Source organism: Camelus ferus, chromosome 2 (assembly GCF_009834535.1).
Source record: "Camelus ferus isolate YT-003-E chromosome 2, BCGSAC_Cfer_1.0, whole genome shotgun sequence".
NCBI lineage: Eukaryota > Metazoa > Chordata > Mammalia > Artiodactyla > Camelidae > Camelus > Camelus ferus.
The window spans coordinates 45,187,820-45,214,949 of record NC_045697.1 but is presented as its reverse complement, the minus strand read 5'-3'; the positions used below and the strand labels follow the sequence as shown (position 1 = coordinate 45,214,949).

The 27,130-nt window shown below is 40.2% G+C and overlaps 1 protein-coding gene across 3 annotated transcripts in view; it reads right to left on the bottom strand.

The window, feature by feature from the left end:
• Positions 1–2,990: 2,990 nt before the first annotated feature.
• Positions 2,991–27,130, bottom strand: part of RASGEF1B (RasGEF domain family member 1B) — a 37,991-nt gene continuing 13,851 nt past the window's right edge. For all 3 annotated transcript variants that reach the window (XM_032456890.1, XM_032456905.1, XM_032456899.1), the window contains 11 exons: positions 26,942–27,079; positions 21,006–21,218; positions 20,329–20,403; positions 18,700–18,795; positions 18,482–18,584; positions 16,934–17,013; positions 15,579–15,674; positions 10,024–10,119; positions 9,541–9,664; positions 8,295–8,367; positions 2,991–4,388 (listed from right to left, as the gene is read on the bottom strand). In XM_032456890.1, coding sequence (XP_032312781.1) covers positions 4,364–4,388; positions 8,295–8,367; positions 9,541–9,664; positions 10,024–10,119; positions 15,579–15,674; positions 16,934–17,013; positions 18,482–18,584; positions 18,700–18,795; positions 20,329–20,403; positions 21,006–21,218; positions 26,942–27,079 — 1,119 coding nt within the window. In that variant the 3' untranslated portion in view covers positions 2,991–4,363. The remainder of the gene's footprint in view (positions 4,389–8,294; positions 8,368–9,540; positions 9,665–10,023; positions 10,120–15,578; positions 15,675–16,933; positions 17,014–18,481; positions 18,585–18,699; positions 18,796–20,328; positions 20,404–21,005; positions 21,219–26,941; positions 27,080–27,130) is intronic.

Sequence of the window (27,130 nt, the reverse complement as noted above, 5' to 3'; positions counted from 1 at the left end):
CTCCCCATGCGGCTCCCCTGCACTTATGCGATTCCATAATCGCGTTGCAAAAAAATTGAACAAAGCCCACCATCCTCCAACTGCCAGGTCTCAACCAAGTTGACAACACACTCTGCTGAACTTACTTTCCCACAGTGATTCATCCAGAGAAACATGATTTCATGCTTTCATTTTCTCCAAGCAGCATAGGTGGAAAGAGGGAAAGAATGCAAACTTTTTAAAACCCACTGATTGGGCACTCTTCAGGGAAAACATAATTTCCCTGCTTATTCCAAGAAATATTGGTTCCCTTCTTTTTAATTCTCCAAATCATGTTCCATAAACCATTAACTATAAGTCCTAAAACGTTGGACTATGTGCACATTTGAACTGAAGTATGCTGTTAACAATATTGGAAGACAGTTGCCTCTTGCTGTCCAAAGGTGAGTACACACACTGGCATGTTTCATCTCTTATCAGCTCACACTGTAGAGAAAGGAAGTTGGGTTTCAGGCTGGTGGAGTGGGATTTAAGCCTGCTGAAGCCTGCTAGCTCTGAAGTGGGAATCGGCTACCTAGGAGTTTCCTCATTGCATTAAATTAAAGAAAAGAAAACAAAAGAAAAGAAAAGGAAAGGAAAGGAAAGGATAGGAAAGAATAAAGCATCCTTTAAGAGGAGTTGATAGTACAGAATTAAGGCTTATTTTGATTTAGGGTCTATTTTGCATGGAGCCAGCCTTACTTGCTAGTTTTGAATGAAATTTCCTAACCTGCAAAGTTTGAATACATAAACCTCAGACCCCAACATCTCTTCTGTTAGCATTGAGTAAAGTGACCTTGATTACATGAAGCAGAGAACTGAGGCAATTACCTAATCATTCAAACCCAGAAAAAATATTTTGGCTTGATTTAACCAGGAAGTGCCGCCCCCCCCCCCCTTCTATTAAAACTCTAGAAGCCCAAGTCTGACCAAAGTTTTTCGTTTTAAAAATGTCTTAAGAGTAAAGCTAATAGAGTCACCATCAGAATATCTTCGAGTTTTATGTTTAGTTAGTTTCCAAGTCACTAAGCACATTTTTTTCCCCAGGAAGCGAATTCAGGAATTCCTTTGAACCTTCAGCTCCAAGGAGAATGAGCCTAGCCCTCTTTTCCATCCCCAGTTGTGCACTCTGTGCACTCTCCAGCACAACAGGAAGACACGTTTGGAACAGAGGCAGAGTCTTTTGTGCAGACAGCCCACAGGGTAAACAGTGCACCCAGGCAGAAGGGAGAGAATGTCAATCATCTACAGCCCAACGTTCCTACGTAGTTTAGCAACTCCGCTTCCAACCCTGCGCTGTGCTTTCTCGGGATTCTAAGCGCAGGAGGCAGGTGGGCAGTTGGGAAAAGGAAGTACAGAAAGGAGTAAACGTGCTGGGGTATGAGAGGGGTGAGGAAGGGGTGAGGGAGGGGCACAGTGCTAGAGCCAGGTCGAGTGGAGAGGGAAAGCTGGAAACCCTCAAAGACAAAGGCAGGACAACCCTCTACTGATGATGCTCTTTGTGAGATAAAAGGCCAGCCACCCCTGGGGAACCCGGGCCTGTGTTCTTAGAAACAAGGGGCACTTCAGATTGTGAAAGGGGCTCGCTTCCTTCCCTAGCAAGCCCAGCTTGATGGCAGGCTCCCTCCAGGCCCCTGCTCAAAGCCTGCTGCTGAGGGAGGAATTCACGGCGTGCCCCGACAGATCACCTCCTGAATCCACACCTACACGCGGGCCGACATGGCCCGGTGCAGTTCACGCTTGTGCTCACCCACGCTCCCATCTGGCCACGGCAGTGACAAATGTGCTGCACCCACACACGGACGGCACCGAGAGGGAGACGGTGAACGATTTCCAGGTGAGTGAGCACACGGTGTAAACCTCTGGCGTATCTGGACATTAAAACAAGAGGTGTGTATGAGAACAGGAACTTGTTCTCTGGAAACTTTGTGTTTGAATAGCCTTAGAATCCCATTTTTTAAGTGTAATATCACTTGAGGAAAAATTTTTCAGGAGTTTCACCTTGATGTATCTACCACATTAGAAACTTTATAGCATTTTTGCAAACTCACTGTCGTGCGCAAAACAACCACCCAGAGATCAGGGTCAGCAAACTTTCTGTAAAGGGCAAAGAGTAAATATCTGAGGCTTTGTGTGTCCTCCACTCTCTGTCACAACTACAAGACTGTAGCAGAAAGCAGTCACGACAAAGTGTGTGAGGCGATGAGTGTGTCTGTGCGCCAGTAACTTCATTTATGGACATGGAAGTTTGCATTTCATACAATTTTCACCTCTCAAGAAATATTATTCTTCTTTTGATCTTTTTTCAACCATTGTCACCTTGTGAGCCAAGCGAAATGAGCAGATTCGGCTGGCAGCCCACGGTTTGCAGACCCCCGACGACATAGACGGTTGAAAGAAAGATGAATGTTGCTGCTGTCATGGCAACACATGCAGGGTGCAGAGTTCAGGGAAAGGCAGTGCAGGGGCGAGGAGGCAGGACTGCAGGGCGTTCTGCTACTCTGCGGATGCCAGGACCAGCAGCATCAGCATTGCCCAGACCCCACCCCAGACCCACAGAATCCACATCTGCACAGCAACACGATCCCCAGAGTCCCTGCAGGTTTGAAGGTTATCTTGAAGTCTGAGACGGCTTGGTGTTGTGATCTAAAGCCTGGGCTCTGGGTTTAGGAGGTCTAGCTCAAATCTTTGTGTCTCTCATTAGCTACATGGCCTTAGACAAGTCACCATTATTATGAATATGCCTGAATCCATACTGAAAAAGTAGGGGTGATGAGCCATACTTAGAAGTGCCTGGCAAGTGATGCTTATCAAATGCTTGCTACGATTGATTTTCAGGAAGTCAGTGCCTAGGCAAGGACAGACACGTTTTTCGCCAGTCATTTGAGTTGAGCGATGCAGACTACAGCCCCCTGCCCCCTCCCTCACCCCTGACCAATCCTGACCATTAAAGAAAAGAAAGACACCACAACTCCTGGCCGCAGAGTGTCAAATATATTGCTCGTTGGAAAGGGACAACTCGGAGACACTTTAGGTCTGCTGAGGTGGCGTGCAGCATACAGACATGCTCTGTTTTTTGAAATCATGTCATTAAGGTTTCAAATACATCTCTGTTTTGAACATGATGTCTTTTTTTTTTCATTAGCACAGTTTACTACTCTACAGTTTCTCCTAGAGTAAATAAATATAATGGCTGTTTGAAGAGCAACCACAGACTTACTTAGATGTTTAACAAGGTGAACTATTTCACAATTAGATTGACCTCTGAGTTCACAGCAAGATGTTTTTCATTTGTTTTGTTCACTGCTCTAGTTGGGAGGGAGGTTGGGGGTAACTTTTCCAACGTGTTCTTTGTTCACACGTTTAGTCACCAACAGACTCCAAAAGGTAATAAAAAATAACCGTCTGCCAAAAAAAAAAAACAAACTGTAATTAGGCCATGGGTTTTTTTCCCTTAAAGTCAGATAATTTAAATGTACAAGAGGAAAAACAAATAGGCATCATGGAAAACTAAGTAACAAAAAAACTACCGAAAAATCCATCTGTAGAACACAGTGGTGAGTTGTCAACAGCTCAGAAAGGCAGAGAAAACAGAGGGTCCTTCAAGAACGTTATGCAGTCCAATGACAAACTCTGCTTTTTTTTTTCCTAGTGGCTATTCTCCTACCACAGTGTTGAGCTTCATTATTATATTAAATAACTTATATGGGTAAAAAGGAGTTTGCTAACCAGCAGCCAACTCAAAACCTCGTAGGAACAGGGAGGAGAGGCATTTACAACCCAGGTCCAACTCAGGGAGACAAAGTCTGCCGTCGGCATTCAGCCAGCTTACCCCTCTCGGCAACACCACTGAGCTGAAGTTTGGGATCTAAATAGAGGGTTTTCTTCCCCTCCTTCCTCTCCCCTTTTCTTTTAAGTTAACAAAGAAACATGGGCTTCCTAAGAGCCAGCACTCAGCTGGGCAAGTCCCATTAGCAGCAAATGTTGAACCAAATTAAAAAAGAAAAACAAAAACCCACACACACACAAAAGAAAGTTCCATCCAGGTGCAGAGCTGTGATTCACATGGAAATTCCAGGAGATGAGTCATTGCAGAGCTGGGATCTCTAGAGGATTCTTTCTCCAGTGTCTTCAGTGAACATTTCAGTCTCACAAAATCTGAGTCAGTCTGTCAGCTGTGGGGAATCAGGACCCCATCTGCTCTTGAGGGAGCCTGCTCACGGGGATGTCATGATTTTTTTGTAGCTTTGGGTGCCCGGAAAACAAAGGCCAGCCCCTCGATGATCTGCGTGGTACAGCAGCGGTGGCGGCGGCGGCAGCAGCAGCAGCAGCAGCATCTCGTGTGTTAAACTCTGCCTAGGAGGCTGGACCTGAGTAATAAGAAGACAAGATAAGCACAAAGGTGGCAGATGATATGAAGGAGGATGAATATCCTTGCCTAATGCTTGTTTCATTTTCCCATGTTTTAAGTTTGATGTGACAGAGTTAAAAAGAGGACCAAAAAAAAAAAAAAAAAAGATGAAGCATTGAAGTCCTTCAGGTTTTCCTGGAGAACTGCTTAATCACTAAAATAAATACATGTTGGTGGAGATGGCAAAAACTTTATTTATAGGTAAATCTCTATCTTGAGTGGCTTGATATTAATAAGCACACACACACACACACAAAACCCAGGTCATTCCTAATAAAAAAAAAAAAGCTTTTAGATACACACTGGTCTCATCACTGACGGGTTACTTAGTAAATCTGAGTGGGTTCAAGGGCTGTGCCTGCGGAGAGCATTTAAATAACAAGTGCCAAGAAAGGGGTCTCCCCTCAGAGGTGTATCTGTCATCGTCACTGCTGAACCTAAGTGTCTTGAGTGAGTGGCTCTGGGACCGGCAGGAGAAGTATCTATGTAAAAATATTGTACTCCCAGCAAAGCCAACGTAGCACACAGTTTCACGTGGGTCCTATCATTCTAGAATAAGAAGCCTCACCATCTACTTAGCATACGTGGTTTTGCCAAGGTTCATAGCCTGTTTCTTTCTTTCTTTTTTATGGTCATATGATTTTTTTTTAATTGAAGATTTACAATGTTGTGTTAGTTTCTGGTGTCCATCATAGTGATTCAGTGATATATATATATTCTTTTTCACATTTTTAAATTATAGGTTATTATAAGCTAATATCATTCCCTGTGCTACACAGTAGGGCCTTGATGTTTATCTGTTCTGTATATAGTAGTTCATATCTGCTAAACTCAAACTCCTAATTTATCCTCCATCACTGTCCCCTTTGGTTACCATAAGTTTGCTTTCTGTCTGTGAGTCTATTTCTGTTTTGTAAATAAGTTCATCTGTGTCATTTTAAAAGATGCCACATATAAGTGATATCATAGGATATTGTCTTTCTCTGTCTGACTTCATTTAGTATGATAATCTCTAGGTCCATTCATGTTGCTGCAAATGGCATTATTTTATTCTTTTTTAATGACAGAGTAGTATTCCTTTGTATAAATATACTGTATCTTTATCTACTCATCTGTCGATGGGCATTTTGGTTGTTTCCATGTCTTGGCTATTGTAAATAGCGCCTATGAACATTGGGGAGCATGTAACCCTATTTCTTTTTTTATCTTCTTTGGTGCTGCTCTGCCTCATCCAACACCTACAGTCACCCAATGCCATTCCTCAACAGCCTGTGACACTGAGCTACGGCAGACAGGAGGGAAGACCCTGTGCTTGCCCTCAAAGGCTTGCACAGCAGTAGGGAAAAGCAGCACACGCTACAGAACAACTGGGCCTATAACAGCAGAGGAAGATGCTTCAGGGTGTATGAGTTCATGTGGGTCTCTTTCTGGGGAGAGATGGGTCAGGGAGAGGGAGGCACTGGAGTAGGGCCTTGAGATTAGACAAGATACAGAAAAGCAGAGTACACTGCTTAAACCCAGACTCAAAGGAGAGTTTGTCTTCCAAGGCCCCTTAAAAAACAATTTTGACTTGGAAACTAGATTTTCATGCCAAGAATACATCATTGCTGTGTTTATATGCACATTTCCTTATATATCATTCATTCTGTGTGTGCTGCTGCTAATCCCTCAGTGAATTTTTACCAGGAGCATTGCTATTAAGCAGTTATTTTTGTTTGTTTTGCTTGAATTTTTTTTTAATTAATTTTTTAAATTGAAGTACAGTTACAATGTGTCAATTTCTGGTGTACAGCACAATGTCCCAATCATACATATACATATATATATATTCATTTTCATTGAAGGTTATTATAAGATATTGAGCCTAGCTCCCTGTGCTATACAGAAGAAACTTCTTTAAATCTATTTTTATATATAGTGGCTAAAACTTGTAAATCTCAAACTCCCAAATTTATCCCCTCCCACCCCCTTTCCCTGGTAACTATACTATTAAGCACTTATGAGTGGAGTCTGATTAGGCCAGTACAGCAACCCCTCTCTTTCCCTTCATGTGTCTAAATTCCCCACTGAACTCTTTGGTCACATTTCAACCTATCAAATGTTAAATATTAAATGTATATTGTGTGTGCAGTACATACAGATATGGGAAAAGACTCTATAAATTAACCTTTAGCATTACGATTAACCCTTGGATTTACAAACCCTTCCAAATAACCACGAATCAATAGGAATTTGGCACAAAAGAATAAGAATCAGAAAAGAAAAACAATTAGAACAGAAATGTGTGGGAGCTCTGAATTGTTATAATATGTCTGGATTTCACAGGCAATGCAGATACCAGGAATCATTTATGTATCCCAATTTCTCTGTTTACCAATTAAAAAAAAAATCTCTAAGAAAAGTAACAATAGCTAAGCTGTACTTGGGGGCCGTATCAACTTAATGTTTTTAAAAAATGGGAAGGGGGGATGAATAAGAGGAGAAATGTGGAAGGCAAAGTTCATCCAAAAAGGATAACCCCAAGGAGTAATTCCCAAATCTCTTTTCCAGCAACATGTGTACTCTGAGGCTCATGGTTTACACAAGAATACTATTAAATGGTGCAGTAAAGATCCCTTAATACCAACACAAAGTAGTACAAAATGTTAATACAAACGTGCCACTAGCAGGTACAAAATTTCATCAAAGGAGAACTGGGCATCGGCCCAGCACACTTGTTATATTCCCCCAATTCCCGGCGATGGCCGTAACTTAAAGCTTTATGTTTGCGTCTGGGAAACAAGAAACATCTCCAATCCTTTACCTATCACTGCAGCTTATTCTAAGGTAATAACGCCTCTGCATCTCATCGGTCCTCAATGAAAGGTACAAAGAAGGCCTAAATTTTCCTTTAAAACAAAATCTCATAAATCCAAATGTATCTTAGGTACCCTGGTTCAGGAAGCCTAGCCCAGGATCAAGTATAATGAAGGCTCTCAAATGACTTTGGGAAGAAGAGAAAATGGGCTTCTCAACCTGGTACAAAAAAGCACATGTTCCCAGAGTCTCTGAGTAGCAGCACAGGTAACAGCACTCTAGTTTAATAATAATACTACAGCCCGGGCTGCTTTTGCCTATTAAAGCATCTCCAATGGTAAAAATGCAAACTTGCCTATCCTAGTTTTGTTTGAAAGTACATTTGTTTGAAAATACTAATAGATTAATACAATTTTTAAATTTGAAAAGATTCTGGATTGCATTGAAAGTTTTTCTCTCAGGACGGGGAAGGGCACAGCTCAGTGGTAGAGCGCATGCTTAGCAAGCACGAGGTCCTGGATTCAATCCCCAGTACCTCCATTAAAAATAATTAATTACATGTTTGAAAAAAAAAGTTTTAATAAAGTTTTTTTTTTCCTCTCTCTCTCTCAAACCAAAGAGCAGACACTGATATCCAGCTAATAAGTAAAACACTAGAATTTACTGAACCAGTTGGGACTTAGGTCTCTTTTATCTCAGGTCCAATAAAATTTTAGTGGTAGAACTGTTCAGGAACACAGTCTGAATGTCTTATCTTTTATACAAAGAAAACGAGCTGCTGCCCTGTTTAACATACCATGGGGTCATTTCAGTTCCTCTTTCCATAAAATAATGGAAGAGACAGAGGAACAGTCACTGTGTATCTGCCAGTATATATTAAAAAAAGAAGGCAGTAAAACTGAATGATGGCAATGAGGATTCCAAGCCACATAGATTCAGTGACCAGATGAGGTGCAGAGAGGACTTGGAACACGCAGGCAGGGCCTTCCTCCAGCAAGCACACGGCTTCTTCACTGCAGCCCGCCATCAGCTTTAGATGCGCACAGCACCGAGAAGCAAGGAGACCCACCTCAAGGACTTCCATCTGTCTTTCTCTATGTGATTTTCAGGTCCTTCACTCTCATAGGAAGCCAAGTAGAGAGCTGCAATCAATGAAAAGTAAGAATGCATTAACACCGAAGCCTTCTCTGAGGCATTACCCAGTACCATCCCTCCCCTGTTCCACTGGAGCCAAACCCTACAGCAAAACACACTCTTTAAAATGTCAAATCACCACTGGCAAGCTTCCTAGTTTCACTGAGAGCACAGAAGGCCACTTTGCCCCTGGCTGACCATCTGAACAAAAACCCAAGGGCTGCTAAGCCAAAAAGGTTAACTAAGACACTTGGTTAACGAAGACAATATATGAGGCAAAAAAGGCTTAAAAATGCCAGCCACACGACACTATCATACACTCACGCTTACATTCTTTACAAAGAAGGGGGATGGAAAGGAGAGGCTTTCCTGGTAGATCAATTTTTAAAAGACTTTTTGGCCAGTAAAAAGCCAGATTTTCTAGGCCAGTGTTTCATCCTTCTAATGGTTTTCTGTTTAAGTCAAAAAGAGTTCAAGGATTTAAAAGCTTGTTATTAATCCTGTTTGCAGAGGTCAATAACAATCAAGTCCCCTCTGGAATGGGCAATATTAATTCAAAATGTTCTTTAGTCATTTTCACAAACACCATCAACAGACTATGAGAAAATCTGTTAACAATGCTGTTGATTTCTATACTATTAGGATGAAACAGGTCAACAGAATAAATTCCCACTTTTTTACAAACTTTAAATTTCTGGTCAATTTTTTCTATACACAATACTGTTTCCAACTCAAATTTCCTAATGTTTTAATATGTTAAGACTTTTCCACTACTTTTTCAAACAGCAGGGGTAGCAACTAATTATGTTGCTTTTCAGTTTACCTTGACTATCAACATACCACAAAACACCTTTTTTCTCCATTAAAGCAAGCCCCAACAAGGGGAAAAAAATCCTTCCATAGCTTTCCATTCGTGTCCAAAGCTCTGCAGAGCAAATATTATAAAGAATGTTTAAACATGGAAACATACTGTTTCTGGGTCAAGAGTCAGTGAGTGCCTGACTCAGATACTTTAGGGATAAATCATACGATTTTTCTGTGCAACAGAAAACTCTGAAGATGGAATAACCCTAGAGACAGGCCTCACACTACATGAGCAATCAGGCACCAAGCATTTCTACACCAGTTTCCTGATGGTAAAGTTCGTGGTGGTGGTGGCTCCAGCTAAATAGGCTACCCACCATCTTCACTGAAGACTGGGACTGTGAGCAGATACTGCAAGATCTTCCGGTCCCTCTCAAACGGACACTCCACTTGTTTCCACGTCATGAATTCACTCACTTGTTTGGCCAGTTCCCAAAATTTCTAGAAGAGAATAAAAGAAAAGAACGTAAAGACAATGATCAAAAATCATGAGCTTGGATGAGATAATTCCATTTCATCTTCCCCTTTGGCTTCTGATCTTCTGAACTGCATAACTTTCTTAATTTAATAAACACTAGGTATAGATGTTTGCTGGGTATTGGTAAAAATTTACTCAAGTACCTTCAGATGATAATGAAGAATAATGGTGTAGCTAATTTATTCTATTCATGATTGTTATTTTCTTACAAAACAGGAGGGGAAGAGAAAACTTGGTTCCAGAGCTTCAGAATCAGCTTAGGTGCCCTGGCCTGGGCTACAGCTGGCGGAGACACTAGTGGATTTTTGCAGCCTAGCCTTACCTCAAAATTGACATGGCCATTTGGAAGGCGGTTGGCACAGCCCTCATTGAGGAAATAAATATCTTTGATTAAAAGACTGAAGAATGGTATCACAATCTAGAAAAAAACAGAAGATACTGGTTTGTTTTGGGCCAATAAACATTTAGTCTCTCATCAAAAAATACAAGAAGTCAATGAACAACGTTAACTCTGGATCATATAAATAGGCTACAATTAACTAAAATACGGACAGGGCTTTGTCTACCTCCCATGACAACAGTTTTCTTCCCTACATAATTGTGCTTCACATGCAAATGCTGTCAATAACCAAAACACAGCAAAGGCAGGTGGCACTGGGAGGAGGATGGCTTCATTGTGTTGCTGGTTTTCCCAATTTTTCTCAGTGCAATAGCATACAATAACATCCGAAAGGTCTAGCCACCATCAAAGGACAAAAAACTAAAAGAACTCTTGCTTTTCATATTTAGCAAATCCTCAGAGCAAAATATTAACAGAATACCTGTCACTGCAGGTGCCAAGATTTTAAGATGCGGGACCCACATCTCCAGAATCTGCACTGTTTTTTATCACTTGGACACCTACATTTTGATGAACTTTTTTTAGATGAACATTTTATTTCATCTGCTCAAGATAATGTGAGAGCTCAGGCTTTTTGGTAACAGTTGCTACAAACTTCCTATTGAGTAAATCTGGGCTTCGTGCAACAGAACAAGTAAGCACCTGCTCTTGTGGGAAACCACGGAAGCAGTTGCTTACACAATATGCTGTGAGATGGGCCCACATGAAGGAGGAATGTAAATGTGTAAATTAAAATTAATGGTCATTTAAAAGACAATGAGCCTTCTTTAGTAAGATTTTCCTGCCTCACATCTTTGGTTGGATATGCTGGCATTTAATTAATTAACCTAAAATAACCCCTCAGAAAGCACCCTAAATCCTACTAAGCCCAGAAAGAACAAAGAGTTTGGAGCCACCACTTTCTCTCAAATGCCAACGTGCTCTTGAAGATTCTAAATTTGCCACAATGCAAATAATGCTCCAAACACGAATTATGGGCTATGTCGTTTACCAAGGGCAGGTCTTTGAAGTTTCCCTAAGCTCATGACTCTAGTGGTACATCTATGCTAAGTGAAGGGAGGTCTGGAAAACGTACATTTGGGCACATACACAAAAACATTAAGTGCCAATTTTCACTTCTAGAAGGAAATTCAGATTTTCCTCTAAAGTCACTTAAAAAAAAAGATAGGCTTTGATTATTTTTTGTTTCACAGATCCCTGAAAATAGCCAAAGTGAATCTTCAATTTTGACAGCCCCTTTGAATATACTTGCAATCAGCTGCTATCATATGGATGTTTCTGAACTGAATTAGTAAAGGCCCCTCATTACCTTCTCTTTCAAATATTACTGGCTATTTCTCTGTAATTTTAGAATCAGACAGTCATAGTAACCATGATAAAAGCACACCTGAACCTCGCTTCTTTGAAAGACCACTTGTGACTGGGAGGCGCTGGGCTTTGGCTCTGCTGGACCTCAGTTTGGCTCCACAACTGACCGGCAGGATAAGCCAGGAGCCTGCCAACCAACTGTGGCCTGAGGGCCAGCTCACCTCGACGCCTGTTTTAGAATGGCCTAGAAACCATACATCTTACATCTTTAAATAGCTGGGAAAATATTAAAATACCAAAACAGTAATATTTCATGAGCATAAAATCATATGAAGTTAAAATTCCAGTGTCCAGACAGCTTTACTGGAAAAAAGCTGCACTCATTCACTCCGCTACACACCAGCCATGCCTGTCTTTGTACCGCTACATCAGAAGCGAGTAGTTGCAACGGAAACCGTATGGTTTACAAAGCCTGCAACATTGATGACCTGGCCGTTAAAAGAAAAAGTGTGCCAACTCCTGGTAGAAGGCTAACCTACTAAGAAAGCCTCACTTAAAAATGGGAATAGTAATAACTACCTCATTGAGCTGTGGTGAAGATTACATCAAATAATACAGTTTTGACCTCAAATAAGCATTCCCCAGAAACCAGTGGGCCCCATACAAGGGGACAAATATTACTGATGCATCGTCATAAGGAAAACGAGGGCTGAATTATAATCAAGATGCAGTCTCTGCACGGTGTAAGGGTTTTTAAGTAAGAATGTCATTTCTGTGCTCTGTTCTGCCGTGCTGGGCTGTGAGATTCACATGGTGGGTGCTGTTCCTCACTGTCTCTCATTGATACTCAAACCCTTCCTAAGTTCATGTCCTATACCTCCACCTGGGCGGCAGAGGCTACATCTTATGTGATTTTTTGCATTCCTGGTGCCTGCAATACAATCTACTATTTTTAAAATAAAATTTACTTAAACTAAAACACAAAACAAAACAGGTCACCCATTTTCCCCATCCTCCACCCCCTGCCTGTTCTCTGTATCTATAAACTTGCTTTAAAAAAAAATATATATATATACATATACACACATTTAGATTCCACATGTAAGAGAGATCATACAGTATTTGTCTTTCTCTGTCTGATTTATTTCACTTAGCATAGTGACTTTGAGATCTACCCATGTTGTCACAAATGGTAAGATATTGTTCTTGTTCTGGTTGAAAAATATTCCATTATGTGTGTGTGCATATATATACACACACACACACACACACACACACACCACAATTTCTTCATACATTCGTCCATCAATAGACACTCATGTTGTTTCTATATATTGGCTTTGTAAATAATTTTTATTTACAAATAATGTTCTGCAGTGAACATGGGGGGGCATGTATATTTTCTAATTATGTAGTGTTCTTGTTTTCCTCAGATAAATACCCAGAAATGGAACTCCTGGACTGATTCACTATTAATTGTCTGAATCACTCTTCCAAGAACAGAAATAGAAATAATCTCCCTTAAGATAATCCTGATCTGGAGGGAGGGCATAGCTCAGTGGTAGAGGGTGTGCTTAACATGCACGAGGTCCTGGATTCACTCCCCAGTACCAGCATTAAATTAAAAAAAGAAAAGATGATCCTGATCGCTTCCTTATGCCCACATGCCAGACAAAAGTCTCATGGGCTTCAACTTCCCATTTACTCTGAAGCCCCTACACACATCTGCCATAGTAAAAATCAGGAGACTGTAAGGACTTTGGATTCCCATGAGGTAAGGTGAATGTTTAGGCTACTAACAGGAGCAAAAGTTTGGTTTCTAAGAGGTCTTTCAATGTAGTCTTTAGTGACAGAACTTGTCAAGGAGCAATGTTTCTCTTTCACAATATTCTTAATTCAGAAACTTGGCAACTCTACCTTAAAGGCACTCTCAGTTCCACACCTAGAAATGAATGTTGATGAGCAGGGACAAGTTCCCACGATCACAAATCAAATGATAAAAAGGATTTAAAACCATGAGTACTCATATCAAAAACAGCTATGTAAAGGTTATTTAATGGCCCCTATGTGAAAGACAGGTGTGATTTGTTCTATGATATGGTACCCAGAGAGGTGCCATTTTGGCTACAGAAACATAATTCAAAGACTATTAAAGATTCTATTTCTCCAGTCATGTTGCCAGGAAGATTTTAAAACAGGAAATTACTTAGGAATAGAGTTTATCCTCACTTCAAAAAAGAAAAAAAGAATCCCAATTCTCTTGAATGAAAGATAGAGCTTATTCCAAAACATTCTCATTCATAGCCTTTGAGACCAACTGTGAAAAAGAAATGGTATATTTTTCTTTTAAACTGGTGGTCATATCATTTGTTTTATGAACTAGAGAATACAATCCAAATGCTCACACAGAACAACAACAAAATGAAAGCAGACAGAATCTATTAAATGATGGAAAGGATAAGTACTTTTTTTTGTGGAAAAAGCTGTCAGAGTCCCACAAGTACAACATCCAGTGAGATCTTTTGGGGGAGGGCTGGATTTCAGAATTACTTTGGCCAGTGCTGCGGCTCCTGACGGCTCCTGACGAAGAGAGATGTTCTGGAGCCTCCCTGCTAAGGCAGAGCCCACCTCACTCACTCACCGGGGTCCTGCAGGGAGAGGCCGGCAGCCCACCCGGAGAGTGGAGGGCAGGGTGCGGACCGCCTCCGACGGATCGCCACACTTCAGGGTGCTGGGGCCCTCCCATGCATACCCTCATTTTCCAAAGCTTAAAAAACTCCTGATTAGACTTTTCTCAATCTAGTCACAGGAGGACTGGGATGCAGGCAAGTACAATTTAAAAGCTGGTAAACTCCCTCAAGCTAAGTCGAGGTAGTTACCTCTGCTGCGTCCCATTTCCGACCTTGTTTCTTTATTTAAAAGAAAAATTAATGTATTTACAGTAGCTCTCCAACATGATCATAACTGATAGCTTGGATTTTCTTGAGAAGCAATTTACTATGTTTAAAAAGTGGGGTTTCTTAAATTTAGGGCTTTTTTTTCTTTTTTAAAAAATTATTATCATTATTATTTTTGCCAAGTGGATTTCCAGTTGTGCCACCTAGTTTTCTTTTTTTTTGTATTTTATTTTAATTAATTTATCTATCTTTTAGGGTTTTTTTTCGGGGGGGGGGTAATTAGGTTTGTTTGTTCATTTATTTAGTTTTAGAGGCAGTACTGGCGATGAACCCAGGACTGTGAGCATGCTAACTAAGCATGTGCTCTGCCACTTGAGCTATACCCTCTCCCACTGTTTTTCTTTTAAATCATAAGAGGCTGAAGCTCCTGAGGGAAAGTGAGTGAGACATCCTGCATTTTTTTACCCTCATTTTCTTTTATTTGTTGAAGATAAAATTAAAATTAAAAGATGAATAGAATCTAAGCAGAGAATAGCTTTCATCAGCCCACTTACTGTAACCAGGTATTTACTTCTCAAATAACATGCTCTCCAAATGTTAAGGTGACTTATCCTTCCCATGTATGGAAATGTGACCCTGAAATGTGCCAGGAGAGGCTCCTCCAAGTCAGGAGGATGGGAGATCCGGGACAGCGGACAGCGTTAAATTGTTTAAGGGCAGGGCAGGCAGAGTAAGGATCATTCATTTCTCAGACATTATCCCTGTGCCTTTTCTGCCTCCCACATAGCCAATTAGCAACAGCAGGCCTAATGCCGCAGCAAGTAACCTACTTTCTGAAAATAAATGACTTAACCTTGGGAGGTAAGCTGATTCTTTTAAGAGAAAAGGTTACATTAAGTCAGCTACCTTGTGCAGAGCTCAAATGTCTGTTTTCCGTTAAATCAAATTACTCTCTGATGCTATTAGTCATCTTAACGTATGACTTAATTCACTGCTTGAAACACAGCTATGACACATTACAAAACAATCATTTAAACAATGCAATAATAACATTTGCAAAGCTCTCCACCAAGTTCCCTTTCCCTTTCCTCAGTCTACCTTTCCTTCAGTGCTCTCCCTTCCCTCTGTGGCAAGTGATAAAAATGTCTACAGTAGGCCAACTTTCTTTCTTAGACCTAAACAGGTAAAAGCATCTCAGAGAAGCAGTTCAAGTTGCAATTCAGTGCAGCACACGGTAACTCCACCATGAACAAAACCCCTTTAAACACATACCTTCTCTCTGCTGCTGTGAGCAGTTAAAGACCTTTGTGCCGCCCCACGAAGAGCCGTTCGGTAATTGTAAAAATTGCTGGAAGGGTCCATCTGATGCTGCGGACAAAGGAGAGGGCAGTATTAACCAGGCACTTCTCATCTGCAGCAAAAATTCAAACTAAGTTGGAGAACTCATTAGGAACAGGATTTATTCCCCCCACACACACATAGGCATGAAACACATTAGAACACAAATGTTTTCTTTCATGAGGTTTGGTTTATTTATATAAGCTGATGTCAGCTTTGATAATGTTAAATCTAGGCCAAATTCTTTCCAGGTTAACTGTTGAGATTAGACTTAAAATGGATAACAAAGAGTCAAAAACCAGCATAAGAAACCATTTCCTGGTTTCATCTGAAGGTTAATGGGTCAGTTGAAGGTTAGTCACTGTATGGTGATCCAACACTTTGTAGTGGACTTGTTCTCTGCATTTGGTAACAAATCATTCACCAATAATTAAAGCATACTATCTTCCAAAAAGGAAAAGAAATGTATTAGAAAATATCAATAAAGCAGAATGTAATATATCCAATGACAATTCCCAATTTAGAGGAAAGCTTAGGAAAGAACACTTTCTTAATTTTATCTCCAAAGATAGTAGATTCAAAGCACCAACACATAACATGAACGTCTTGACATATATGTTCAAACACAAATGCCTTTATGCACAATTTTTTTTTGAAGAATCTCCATTTCATATCCTTTGGTTCCATTTTATTTGTTTGTTTTTCTTTTTGCTTTATTGAAGTGCAGTTGGTTTACAATGTTGTGTTAATTTCTGGTGTACAGCATAATGACTCAGGAATACATATATATACCCCTTTTCCTATTATTTTTCATTATAGGTTATTATAAGATATTCAGTATAGTTCTTCGCTTTCTGCACAATTCTTATTCCCTCATAATTATATGCACAGGGCTTTTTCACAGGTTAGCTAAATTTGTTGAAAGGATGGTGAGTGAATATTTCTATAGGGATGAGGAGCTCCTCCCAGGGAATAATGTAAACAAATGAAGCTAGCAGGCCCCAATTCAGGACCCAAATTCCATCCTGGCATGTGATGTCATGTGATTGACAGGTGACCATTTCTTTAGTCAATTCACCCCAAAGTGGACACCTCTCTATGAAAGTGCGAGTTGACCACCTGACTCATTCTCCCTTCCTCCAATTCTGCCTCCTTCTTTTCCCTGGGTCTGTAAGGAGAGATGGGCCTTCTTCTCTGTGGCACCATCTGATCAAGGGACAAGACCACATAAGAATTCCACCTTCCAGGTGCAAAATGTTACTCGACAGCAGAACACCAGCTTCACATACCTCGAGGACGTCAAACTTGGCCGTCTTCACTTTAGCCCAAGTTTTTTTCAGTCGAGAGACTGGGCTCATGTTCATGCCAGCTTCCAGTTGGAAACGGAGGAGAACAAGCAAGTGGAAAGAGAGAAATAAGAGAGGCCATTCTAACGGACATTCTGAAAAAGTATTCATTACTGAGTATAAGGAAATTAACTTTATAAAAAAAACAGCTGAACAATTTTCCAAAGTAGCAGTCCCATTTTATACCCGCACCCAGGTCTGAGAGTTCCACTTGGCCTACTTCCTCACCCATGTTTGGCTCCATCAGTCTTCCTAATTTCAGTCACTCCAGGGTGAAATGGTATTTCACTGTGATCTTAATTTTGATTTGTATTTCTCTGATGTGGTGCATCTTTTCATCTACTTACTATCCATAGGAAATCTTCTTTTGTGAAGTGTCTGAGTATCTTGCCCTTTTTTTCATTGAGTTATTTGTCTATTTATTACTGCTCTGTAGGGGCCTTTATAGATTCTGAGCACGTTCTTTTTCAGCTAGATGTACTACTAGTACTCTCTCCTGTGATGGCTTGTCTTGACATTTTCTTAACAGTATAAGAGAGAAATCAAGTAATCTTCTATTACCTAGACTGTGGACCTACCTCTCCAGGTCCCTAGTTTATATGACCTTTCTGTTCACTATTTTCATGCAGTAAGCCAGAAGAGCTGAAGCTTGGCCAGTATTTTTATGGGAGAGACCAAGGGGAAATAACAGTTTTAAAAAACGGAAAAAAGAATTGGTGACAGAGGGGAATTTATAAGGATCAAAATAATTGAATTAAATTTGGTGGATTCTCTGGCTTCAAACTGGCCCTGACTCTCAAGAATCAGGTAAATCTTCCAGTATTTACTGGGTACCTATAATGTGTAGGATAGCTGTATATCATTTGTCATATAAATTAGGATATTTTTAAATGAACAAGTCATTATCAGTAATTGTGGCAAGACAACAGGTTTAAATAGGGAAAACCAAGGTGCAATGTCATCCCATGCCCTATGTTTATAGAATGAACGGTCACTGGCATTAAAATCCCCATGGTCTAGAGAGGAGCAAAGTTTACATACTAGGGTAAAAAGGTCTGTGGAGGGTAACTGCTAGGAACATGGGTAGTCAGAAAATGTTCCAGTTTCTACGGCCGCCCTCTTGTCTTGCTGATGGAATCATTTAATTTAGTCTCAGATCAGATGCTTCTATAATGCTTAATTACACAAGCTGCCCAAACACTTTCTGAAACCCACCATTTAGACAAGTATCTCACTTGAAACTTTTACAGATAAACATTCAGATGAGGATAAACTGACTAAATGTATCCCATGAATTCTTATACATTGAGAAAAGATTATACGTCCTTGTACCAATTTGGATAGTTAAAGCATTCTGAACGTTCTGAAACAATTCTGGATTGAAGAGTACAGTTTTCATTAACAAAACCATACTATTGGCAAATTTTCAATGGATACATTTCACAAGACCTATAAAAATAAAGAACTCAGATCTTTCGGAAAAACACTCACAGATTATTGCCATCAAGGAATTAAAGTTGCCGATGTTAAAACACTCCCGAGCCACGTCAATGAAATACTCAATCATCCTTGCTCGGTGCTTCTTCTTAACAGGCTGCGTAGAAAAAGAAAAAAAGAGGTCAGCGATCTAACATGTAGGCCCAACATGTTAAAGCATGAAAAAAATAATACAGAGAGAGCTAGAAGAGGAAAAATATTCATTTTCTCACCATGCAAATTTCTGTAGCAACCAAGTAGCTGAGGCGATTAAACCATTCCACGTAAGCCTCTAAGTTACGTGTTTTCTTCCGTTCACTGTAGCAACTCTGTAGAGAAAGTACAGTGAGCAGATGAGTTGGAGGGAAAAAAGAGTGTATCAGGCTCTCATTTCTGACAGATATGGGCCGTTATTCTCAGTTTACCGATCAGGAAGGCTTTTTAGGATGAGAAGAGGGTAGGTGGGGAGAGAGAGAGAACCACTAACATTCTTGACTCTCCTTACAGAAATATGCAAACCTCTCAGTATAGCCCAGTGAAACCCCTGGGTCTAGAAACAGATTCTGCTGCATCCATGACAATGCTCTTCTGTCCCAGGAAACGAAGTTACTCTGGGTGGGAACTGTCCTCAGAAGCACAATTCAAAAAAAAACAAAAAACAAACAAACAAAAAAAAACTAAGGGTGGGGGGTGTTTGGGCTGCATTCTAAAACAAGCCTGCCCAATTAATGGGACGTAAGTACCAACTGCTACCAGCACAATTGCAAGTAAAAACTCAGAGTGCAGTGGACTGACTAGGAAATTTTCTCTTAAAATTAAGTCTAGGACAAAATTTTAGAACATTGTGTAGCAAGAAACGAAATCTCTTCCAAGGTAGATAAATGGAAGCCTACACCATCCTGGTCTTTAGTGGGGTGAGTGACACAATGTTCAAAAACAAAAAGTAATGAAGCTCATCGCCGAGTTCAAGGCCAAGCTTGAACAGGTTAATTACAGCCCTCTTGCCTTCCTTCCAAAAGAAACAAACAAAAAAGTCCACTAGCCTTCTATTGCAAAACCTAATCTTTGCTTCCTGTGCTGAGGGAACCTATTCTAAGGCCGGAAAACAGCTGTTGCTCCTACTCCCAAAGGGGAGCTTTCATTAATGGGTGATGCAGTCTCTGCCTAAAAATTTGAAATGCTTCTGGAGATCACTGGGGGAAAAACTTCTTATGTGCGTACACTGATTTCACAGTCCACGCCTAGAGTTAGTTCCTCTACATACGGGCTTCACTCAGGCAACGACCTGCCATGAGGCTTTCACGTCAGGACGGGAGGCAAAGCAGGAAAGACCCTTCCTTGGCCGGGTGTGCGTCCGGTCTTCACTGCCCTGCTGCGGCTGACTCACGAGCAGAGCATCCTCTCGTATTTATTCCTGACTTAATCTGCTAAAACCATTATGCTTTTATCTCCTACCTTCATCACCACAAATGCCTGCATCTACTTGCTTATTAAATTTCCCAATAAGGAGGTAGAAGAGGCTAAGAGTGGGTGATAGGGTAAGAATACTTTCAAGGCACTTGGAGATCAGGCTCAGAAAAGGCAATGAATCAGACATGGCTAATGAAAAAAAAACTTTGTTTTTGCTTTTTTGCGGGGGAGGGGGGTAGTTAGATTGACTGATTAATCTGAGGTTCTGGGGATTGAACCTAGGACCTCGTGCAACCTGAGCATGGGTTCTATCACTGAGCTATATCCTCCCCCAGCCCTCAAAAAAACTTTCTGATTTTAAAAACTGAAACAAAATTGTCCCAATTTCTGCCTATTATACCACAACCATAGACTAAAGAATTCCATTTCCAACTTCAGCCCTGACCAATTACCTTGTCATTGTCCAAAGGGTCCTTCTGCACAAATGCCTGAACAAATTCTTCTGGGCCAATATAATTGAGCCTCTCCTGAAACACAAACACAGCAGGTCAACAATATTAAAGACAACGAGAAGAAATGGGCTTTCCTTTCTGTCTATTGACCTTTGACACTACCTTCATTATTTTTTGTTTTGTTTTGTTTTGTTTTACTGGAAGTACTGGGGATTGAACCCATGCATGCTAAGCATGTACTCTACTACTGAGCTATACCACCCCCCCCAAACTACCCTCATTTTTTTATGCAGCTTGTAAAATGAGCCTTTAATCCTCAATATTGTCATCATCTTCAAGGTCTGAGCAGGGGCAGTTTTCTGCTTGAGTCAATGTTACACTAGACAGTAAAAGGCTGAGTGAGTTGTGGAAAAATTAATTAGAGGGGGAAGACGAGGAAGGTCAAGAAATGCTGCTCCTCAGACTTGCTTAGTATTTATTTTAAAGTGAATTCCCAGAATATCAGAAAAACTCATATTCAAATGTCTATAAACAAAACATTCCAGCTATTTGAAATAGATTATTTCCCATCTGGGTTATTCTAACCTCTCCCCTGACATGACTGCTGACGAACACATGTCTGGTTGCCAAAGCAAACCGAGCCTGGGTTATAAAGGACAAGGATGACAAGGCCTCACCAGCTCTATGTGAGTCAGCTGCTGGGCCAGCGTGTAAGGGTCACTGCAGACCGTAATGATGTCCCTCTGTATGGACTGGGGCTTGGTCTTGAGAACGGTGAGCCGATCTGTCGACGTGGAGCTGATCTTCGCCAGGACCTCCTCGTACTGGCTGAGCGCAGCGAGCTTGCGGATTAGACACTGGAGCATCTGCTGGACATTCTTCCTATATGTCTGCCAGGGAGTAGAAAAGGATTACCTCCTCGCTCTACTTGAATGTTCTCACCACTGTGCGAGCTCAGGCCCTGGACTTAAATGATTTTACCTTGATGGTGGAGAACCACCAGGTAAAATGAGGGAGTTACAGGATTCAGCTTACCTCTAAGTGAGCTAACGGTTTAAAAGAGACACATACACATACGGTGTCTTTTCAGATCTCTAAGAACAAAATGTTCTTTTCTCGAGCTGCTCTTGAGAGTACAATAAAAGTTGGGTCATGAAAACACTACCACGACATTTTAGATGAGCAACTGAGGAAATCCACTATAATAACCACATATATGGACGTAGAGATGATCATACTAAGTGAAGTAAGCCAGACAGAGAAAGACAAATATCATATGCTATCACTTATATGTGGAATCTAAAAGAATGACATGAATGAACTTATTTACAAAACACAAACAGACTTACAGACATAGAAAACAAAATTATGGTTACTAAAGGGGGAAGGGTGGGGGAGGGTTAAATTAGGAATTTGGGATTAGCAGACACAAATTACTATATATAAAATAGATAAACAAGGTCCTAATGTATAGCACAGGGAATTATATTGAACAGTTTGTAATGAAAAGAATATGAAAAAGAATATATATATATATGTGTGTAACTGAATCACTGTGCTGTACACCAGAAACTAACACAACACTGTAAATCAACTACACTTCAATAAAAACAAAATAAAAAAAAAAAAAGAGAACCACATATAACTAATGTTCTCTGGGCTGGCACAAAAATGTACTGGTTTTCTTTTGTTAGATTAAAATGCATTGATCTCAAGTCAGAGCATCCTTTTCCTAATACTTTTTTTTAAGGGTCACCTTCATGATTTCTTCACGTGTCATTCCCAATCTCATCAGTCTAAGGGCACAGACGGCTACCTGACAGAAATACACCATTACTGCCTTCTAGGTAAGTTATGATATCCGTATCAGAGAAAGGCACACAGGCTAATTCAATGCTAACGTGGTCCCTAAGTTAATAGCTCCAAAGGACAGTCCCAATGAATTTACAGATATCGAAAGCCCTATGTTCATGCTTCACTGACTAATCAGCTCCTTTTCAAAAGGCACCACAATCTCATTTTCTGAGATTAATTATCTGAAAAATAAATGGTATCTGACCTAAAAGTATAAGAACCATCTTTTTTTTTTTTTAACAGAAGTAATTTGGTTTACCAGAGCGTATTTCAAAACTTTAAATGAACAGCATACTTAAGCCAAGGAAAATTATAAACACATCTGGAAATGATTAATTCTCACATAGTCAAGGCAAAGAAAGCACACACAGCCTTCTTTCCTTTCCTCTACTTGTCTGGTGTATATTCCTCTGAGTTCTTTAAACTGGTCTATTAGATGACCTTTTTTCTTCTCTGTCTTCACAGACCACCCTAAAATCACTAATGAAATACCTAAGTGTTTAAAAAAATGAGCCTTCAAAGAACCTATCTTCCACACAGCATTAAGGTTATCAGTTTAGAAGATGCTATCTATTTAGTAATCTGCCTGTCACTCAAAGAAAATGCCTCTTTCTTTGGAATCCGAAGCAGTTAAGGCCAAATTGAGGGCTATTTAAATCCCTTGCTGGGGGTAGGGAGTGGGCAGAATGGGTGAGGAGGGTCAAAAGGTAGAAACTTCCAGTTATAAAGTAAGTCCAAGGGATGTCATATACAGCATGGCGCCTATGGTTAACGATACTGTGTTGTATATTTCAAAGTTGCTAAGAGAGTAGATCTTAAAAATTATCACAAGAAAAAGATTTGTAACTATGTAAGGTGACAGATGTTAACTAGACTTACTGTGGTGATCATTTTGCAGTATACACAAGTATTGAATCATCATGTTGTATACCTAAAACTAACATAATGTTAAATGTCAATTTTACCACGATAAAAATAAAACAAAATTTTAATAAAATAAAATAAAGCCCTCATCCTTATCTCCCTTGCTTCTTCTACTTTCATAATCTTGGGTTACATCAAAAAAATCTAGGAACTTAAAATGGTTTCTTTGGTCTTCTGTTCCAAATGTCATTAATAAATGCTCCCAGGTGATTCTGACATGCAGCAAATTTTGAGAACCAATGCTCTAGTAGCACATCTGGTGGAAGATTCTTATTCTACACTTTAAAAAATGCTTTTTTAGGGAAGAAGTAGAGGAATGTACAGTGGAGGATTCAGCTAGTGAGCAAAAAGCAGCAAAATATAAGGGGGAAATGTATATAATGTGTGTAATATGTACATAACATATGTATATAATGTATATAATAGGGTATAGGGGAAAAGCTATTCAAATAACGAAGTACTAGTCTCTGTGTGTATGTGTGTGTGCGTGTGTGTGTGTGAGTCTGAGAGAGACAGTAGGAAGATGCAGGCATGTGACCTTTTAAACGTTTGCTGCTACCATTTGGTCCCATTTGAGAAACCAAGCTCCGTGTTACTAGGCATGCTTCCTTACCGAATCATATATTGCTAAATAAGTACTTATTCTTTTTAATAACTTCAAATGCCAGTGACAGTAATTACCTGGCAAATAAAGATAGAATAAAGATCAGTCCTTTAAGGAAGAGAAAATTGCATTCTACCCACTACAGTCATTTGTCATGTAATTCAATCATTAGTTTCATTTCAGCTTTCTTGCAGGCAAGTCCTAATAAACCACTTCATTTTGGGCAAATCCCTAGAGGGGAAACATGTTAAGCCATATTAGGTGGAACTGTCCTACCAAATTCAGAACCCATCTCAATTATACACAGGGCACACCTGGATCCACTGACTGCCAAAAAAAAAAAATCCCTAAAGTCCCAGGCAAGAAGCAACAAGTCCCAACCCAAGCTCACACTCCTTCCCACGGAGGGAGATAATTTTTTCAGTAGAGGAAAATTTTTTTTTCCTATTTCCTAACTGATTAGTTTGTTCACTCATTCGTTCATTCATTCATTCAAATACACCTAAGTGCCTATTAAATGCCAGGCACTGGGCTAGGAGCTAAGGATGCTGCGTGAACAAAAGAGGCACAGCAGGGAGTCTAGTGGGGAAAACAAGCCATAAAGAAAGCAAGCAATGACTAATCACAGAGGGCTATGAAGGTAACAGTGGTGATGGCCAATAATAGGGGTGGGCAATGATTGTGGCTGGGGTGGTGAGGGAAGGTCTCTCTGAGGACAGACACTTAAGCACGTGATAGAAGCAAGAACTGAGGGAAAAAGCATCCATCACAAAAGTTTAGAACTGAAAGGGGCATTACTACAGGGAAGTTACCTCTATGATTTAAGAAATGAAGAAGGGGCAGGGAATTTAGGAGACTCACCAAAGCACTCAGATCAATCAGCCAAGTGTGGACCCAACTCCAAATACTGGATATAAGTAGCTGAAGGAACATCTCACTGGGAAACCCAAGCTGATCAAGGCAGGTGACAACTCTCCACTCAAGCCTCAGGTGAACCAGCTTCTTGGTTAGACCTGGCTCATCTTCTCATCTCTTTCCACACTCAAAACCATCTGAAAACCTCAAGGTTTATCAAGGATTTGTTATTAACACAGGAGGGCTGATAAGAAGCCGAGGCACAAGGCTGTCTGGTGCCCTGGCCTGGTTCCACCCAATTCCTGAGTAGCTTGATCCTGTTAAAAGGATCAGATGCAATCTGGTCAACACAGGTAGAAATGACCCCCTCATGGGCTCCCATGACAGGAACAAAAAGCCATCCATTTGGCATTTTATCTGAAAAAGATTCTTAAGGTGCTCCTCTGGGGAAGAACCAAGTCACTATTTCTACCTTTTAAAAAGGCAATAGAGGGGAGGTCAGTTAACTGCCATACCAAGTTAAGTTGTAATTAATTGTACCTAAATGTTTCTTAACTGAAATGAAACAATGACTGAGACACGGCTCAACCTTCACACGAGAAAAAGTCCTTATGATGCCACTAATCTTTTGAGCAGCTTTTCATAAACTTAGGTCACTAAGCCAGCGCACACCCTGCCAAGCAAACCAACAGCTCACCCTGTGAAGATAAAATTTACTTACAAGACTATGATGCTTAACTTTTGCCTTTGTGAGTGAAGGACCTACCAATTCCTACCTGGTAGAACCTGTTATGCGCAAACTAGCAAAACGATTAGAACAGTTGTAACTTGCAAAAGGACTCGGGACCACTCATTCAGCCTTAAAGAAGCAACGGCTGCCTGGAGCACCAGCGTTCAATGTAATGTCATAGGGGAACTGTAAAAGGACGCAAGTGCAGATTTTTCAAGTACTAATCTTGTATAATTTTAGTATGATTTTTTTTTTAAGTCAGAGAAAGTCTATTAAAATGGACTCATGAGAAGCAGACAAAATAGGCAGAATGTCTTGTTACATGATCTTTATAGCCCAGCTCTGAAAGAATGATTTCTCCAGGAGGGTCGTTCATAATGCAAAATGTATTTTAAGACAATGAAACAAGACATCACTGCCACTGCCAAGTGCTTTATCTTTTTCTACGTGAACATGTTATGTCTGTGCCTCAGAAACGTGTTCCCAGGAGCTCGCCAGCAACACAGAAACTACAAAGACATCCCTGCCCAACAAGCCTCAGCACAGCACACCAGCCCTCCAGGCCTGCTTCAAAGAGGAGAGCTTTGAATTTGTCAGAGCTGGTTAGTGCTTATCAAAGGCTCAAGTGAGAGAAGAGATATTTATGAAAGATCATCTAACAGCCTTACTTTCCATCTCCTCCTAGTCTAGCTGCGAGCCTTGAATCGACTTCTGGCCACAAGACTTGGAACCTTTTTTCTTTGTCTTCTCCACTCCCAAAGAATTAGCTTTGCTAATTTATACTTTAATCTTATGGCTTCAGTTTTGTTTTGTTTTGTTTTATCAAGGAACATTTGTTATAAACACTATACAGAGCACTTTTTCATGATCCTATTCACAAAGTCCTTGTCAGAAAGCTTTTTAAAATTTCATTTAATTAATGCCATGAAGAATTAGTGTGCTTTTTCGGGGGGGGGTGGGGTGATTAGGTTTATTTATTTTAATCATTTTTATTTTAATGGCAGTATTGGGGATTGAACCCATGACCTCATGCATGCTAAGCATGCGCTCTACCACTTGAGCTATACCCTCCCCACCCTTTTTTCTTTTCTGACAGTGAAAATTATATAACCAATTGTATTTCCCTTTTATCTGGAGCTTACAGTCAAATCCCAGCAATCTTGTCCTACTGTGCTGGTTCTCAATATTAGCATATTTGTTTTCTCTCTTCCATGGAATAAACTATTTCTGATTTATTAATCTATTACTTATTACCTGTTAATATATAAATGTTTTTTTACATGTACTAGTGTTTACATCTACTGGTGTGATATTTATTATCTAACTTGGGTCAAACCTTCCTGGAAGGAAGAAAGGGATAAGTAAAATAAAATGAAAACACACTTGCAACATGAATCCTGTGCATGAATTGACATGACCACACCCCCAAATTAATCACATAGAACTCAAGATCACATCCCTTTGAAGTGGGATTCCATCATTATCTGCCTTTGACACACAAAGCAGACCAATATGCTATGAAGAGGACTTGCCCAAAGGCAAAACAGAAAAGACACAGTGGAGATTCTGATGCAGAATTTAGTACCACTTCCCACCAAGACCCTGCCTGGAAATCCAAGTGGTTGTACTCAATTCAGGTTACCAACCTCCTCGCCACTGGCTATTCGGTGAGCCAGATCTTTTAAGTTTCTCATCATTCTTTCATCCCGAAAATCATAAGGAAATGTTTCTGTCCATTCTGTCAGGAGTTGAAGAATCTTGGGTGCAATTTTTCTTATCTGGTTCTAGGAAGAAAAAGCAAATATAATTCAGCAATAGCTCTCAAATAAATAACT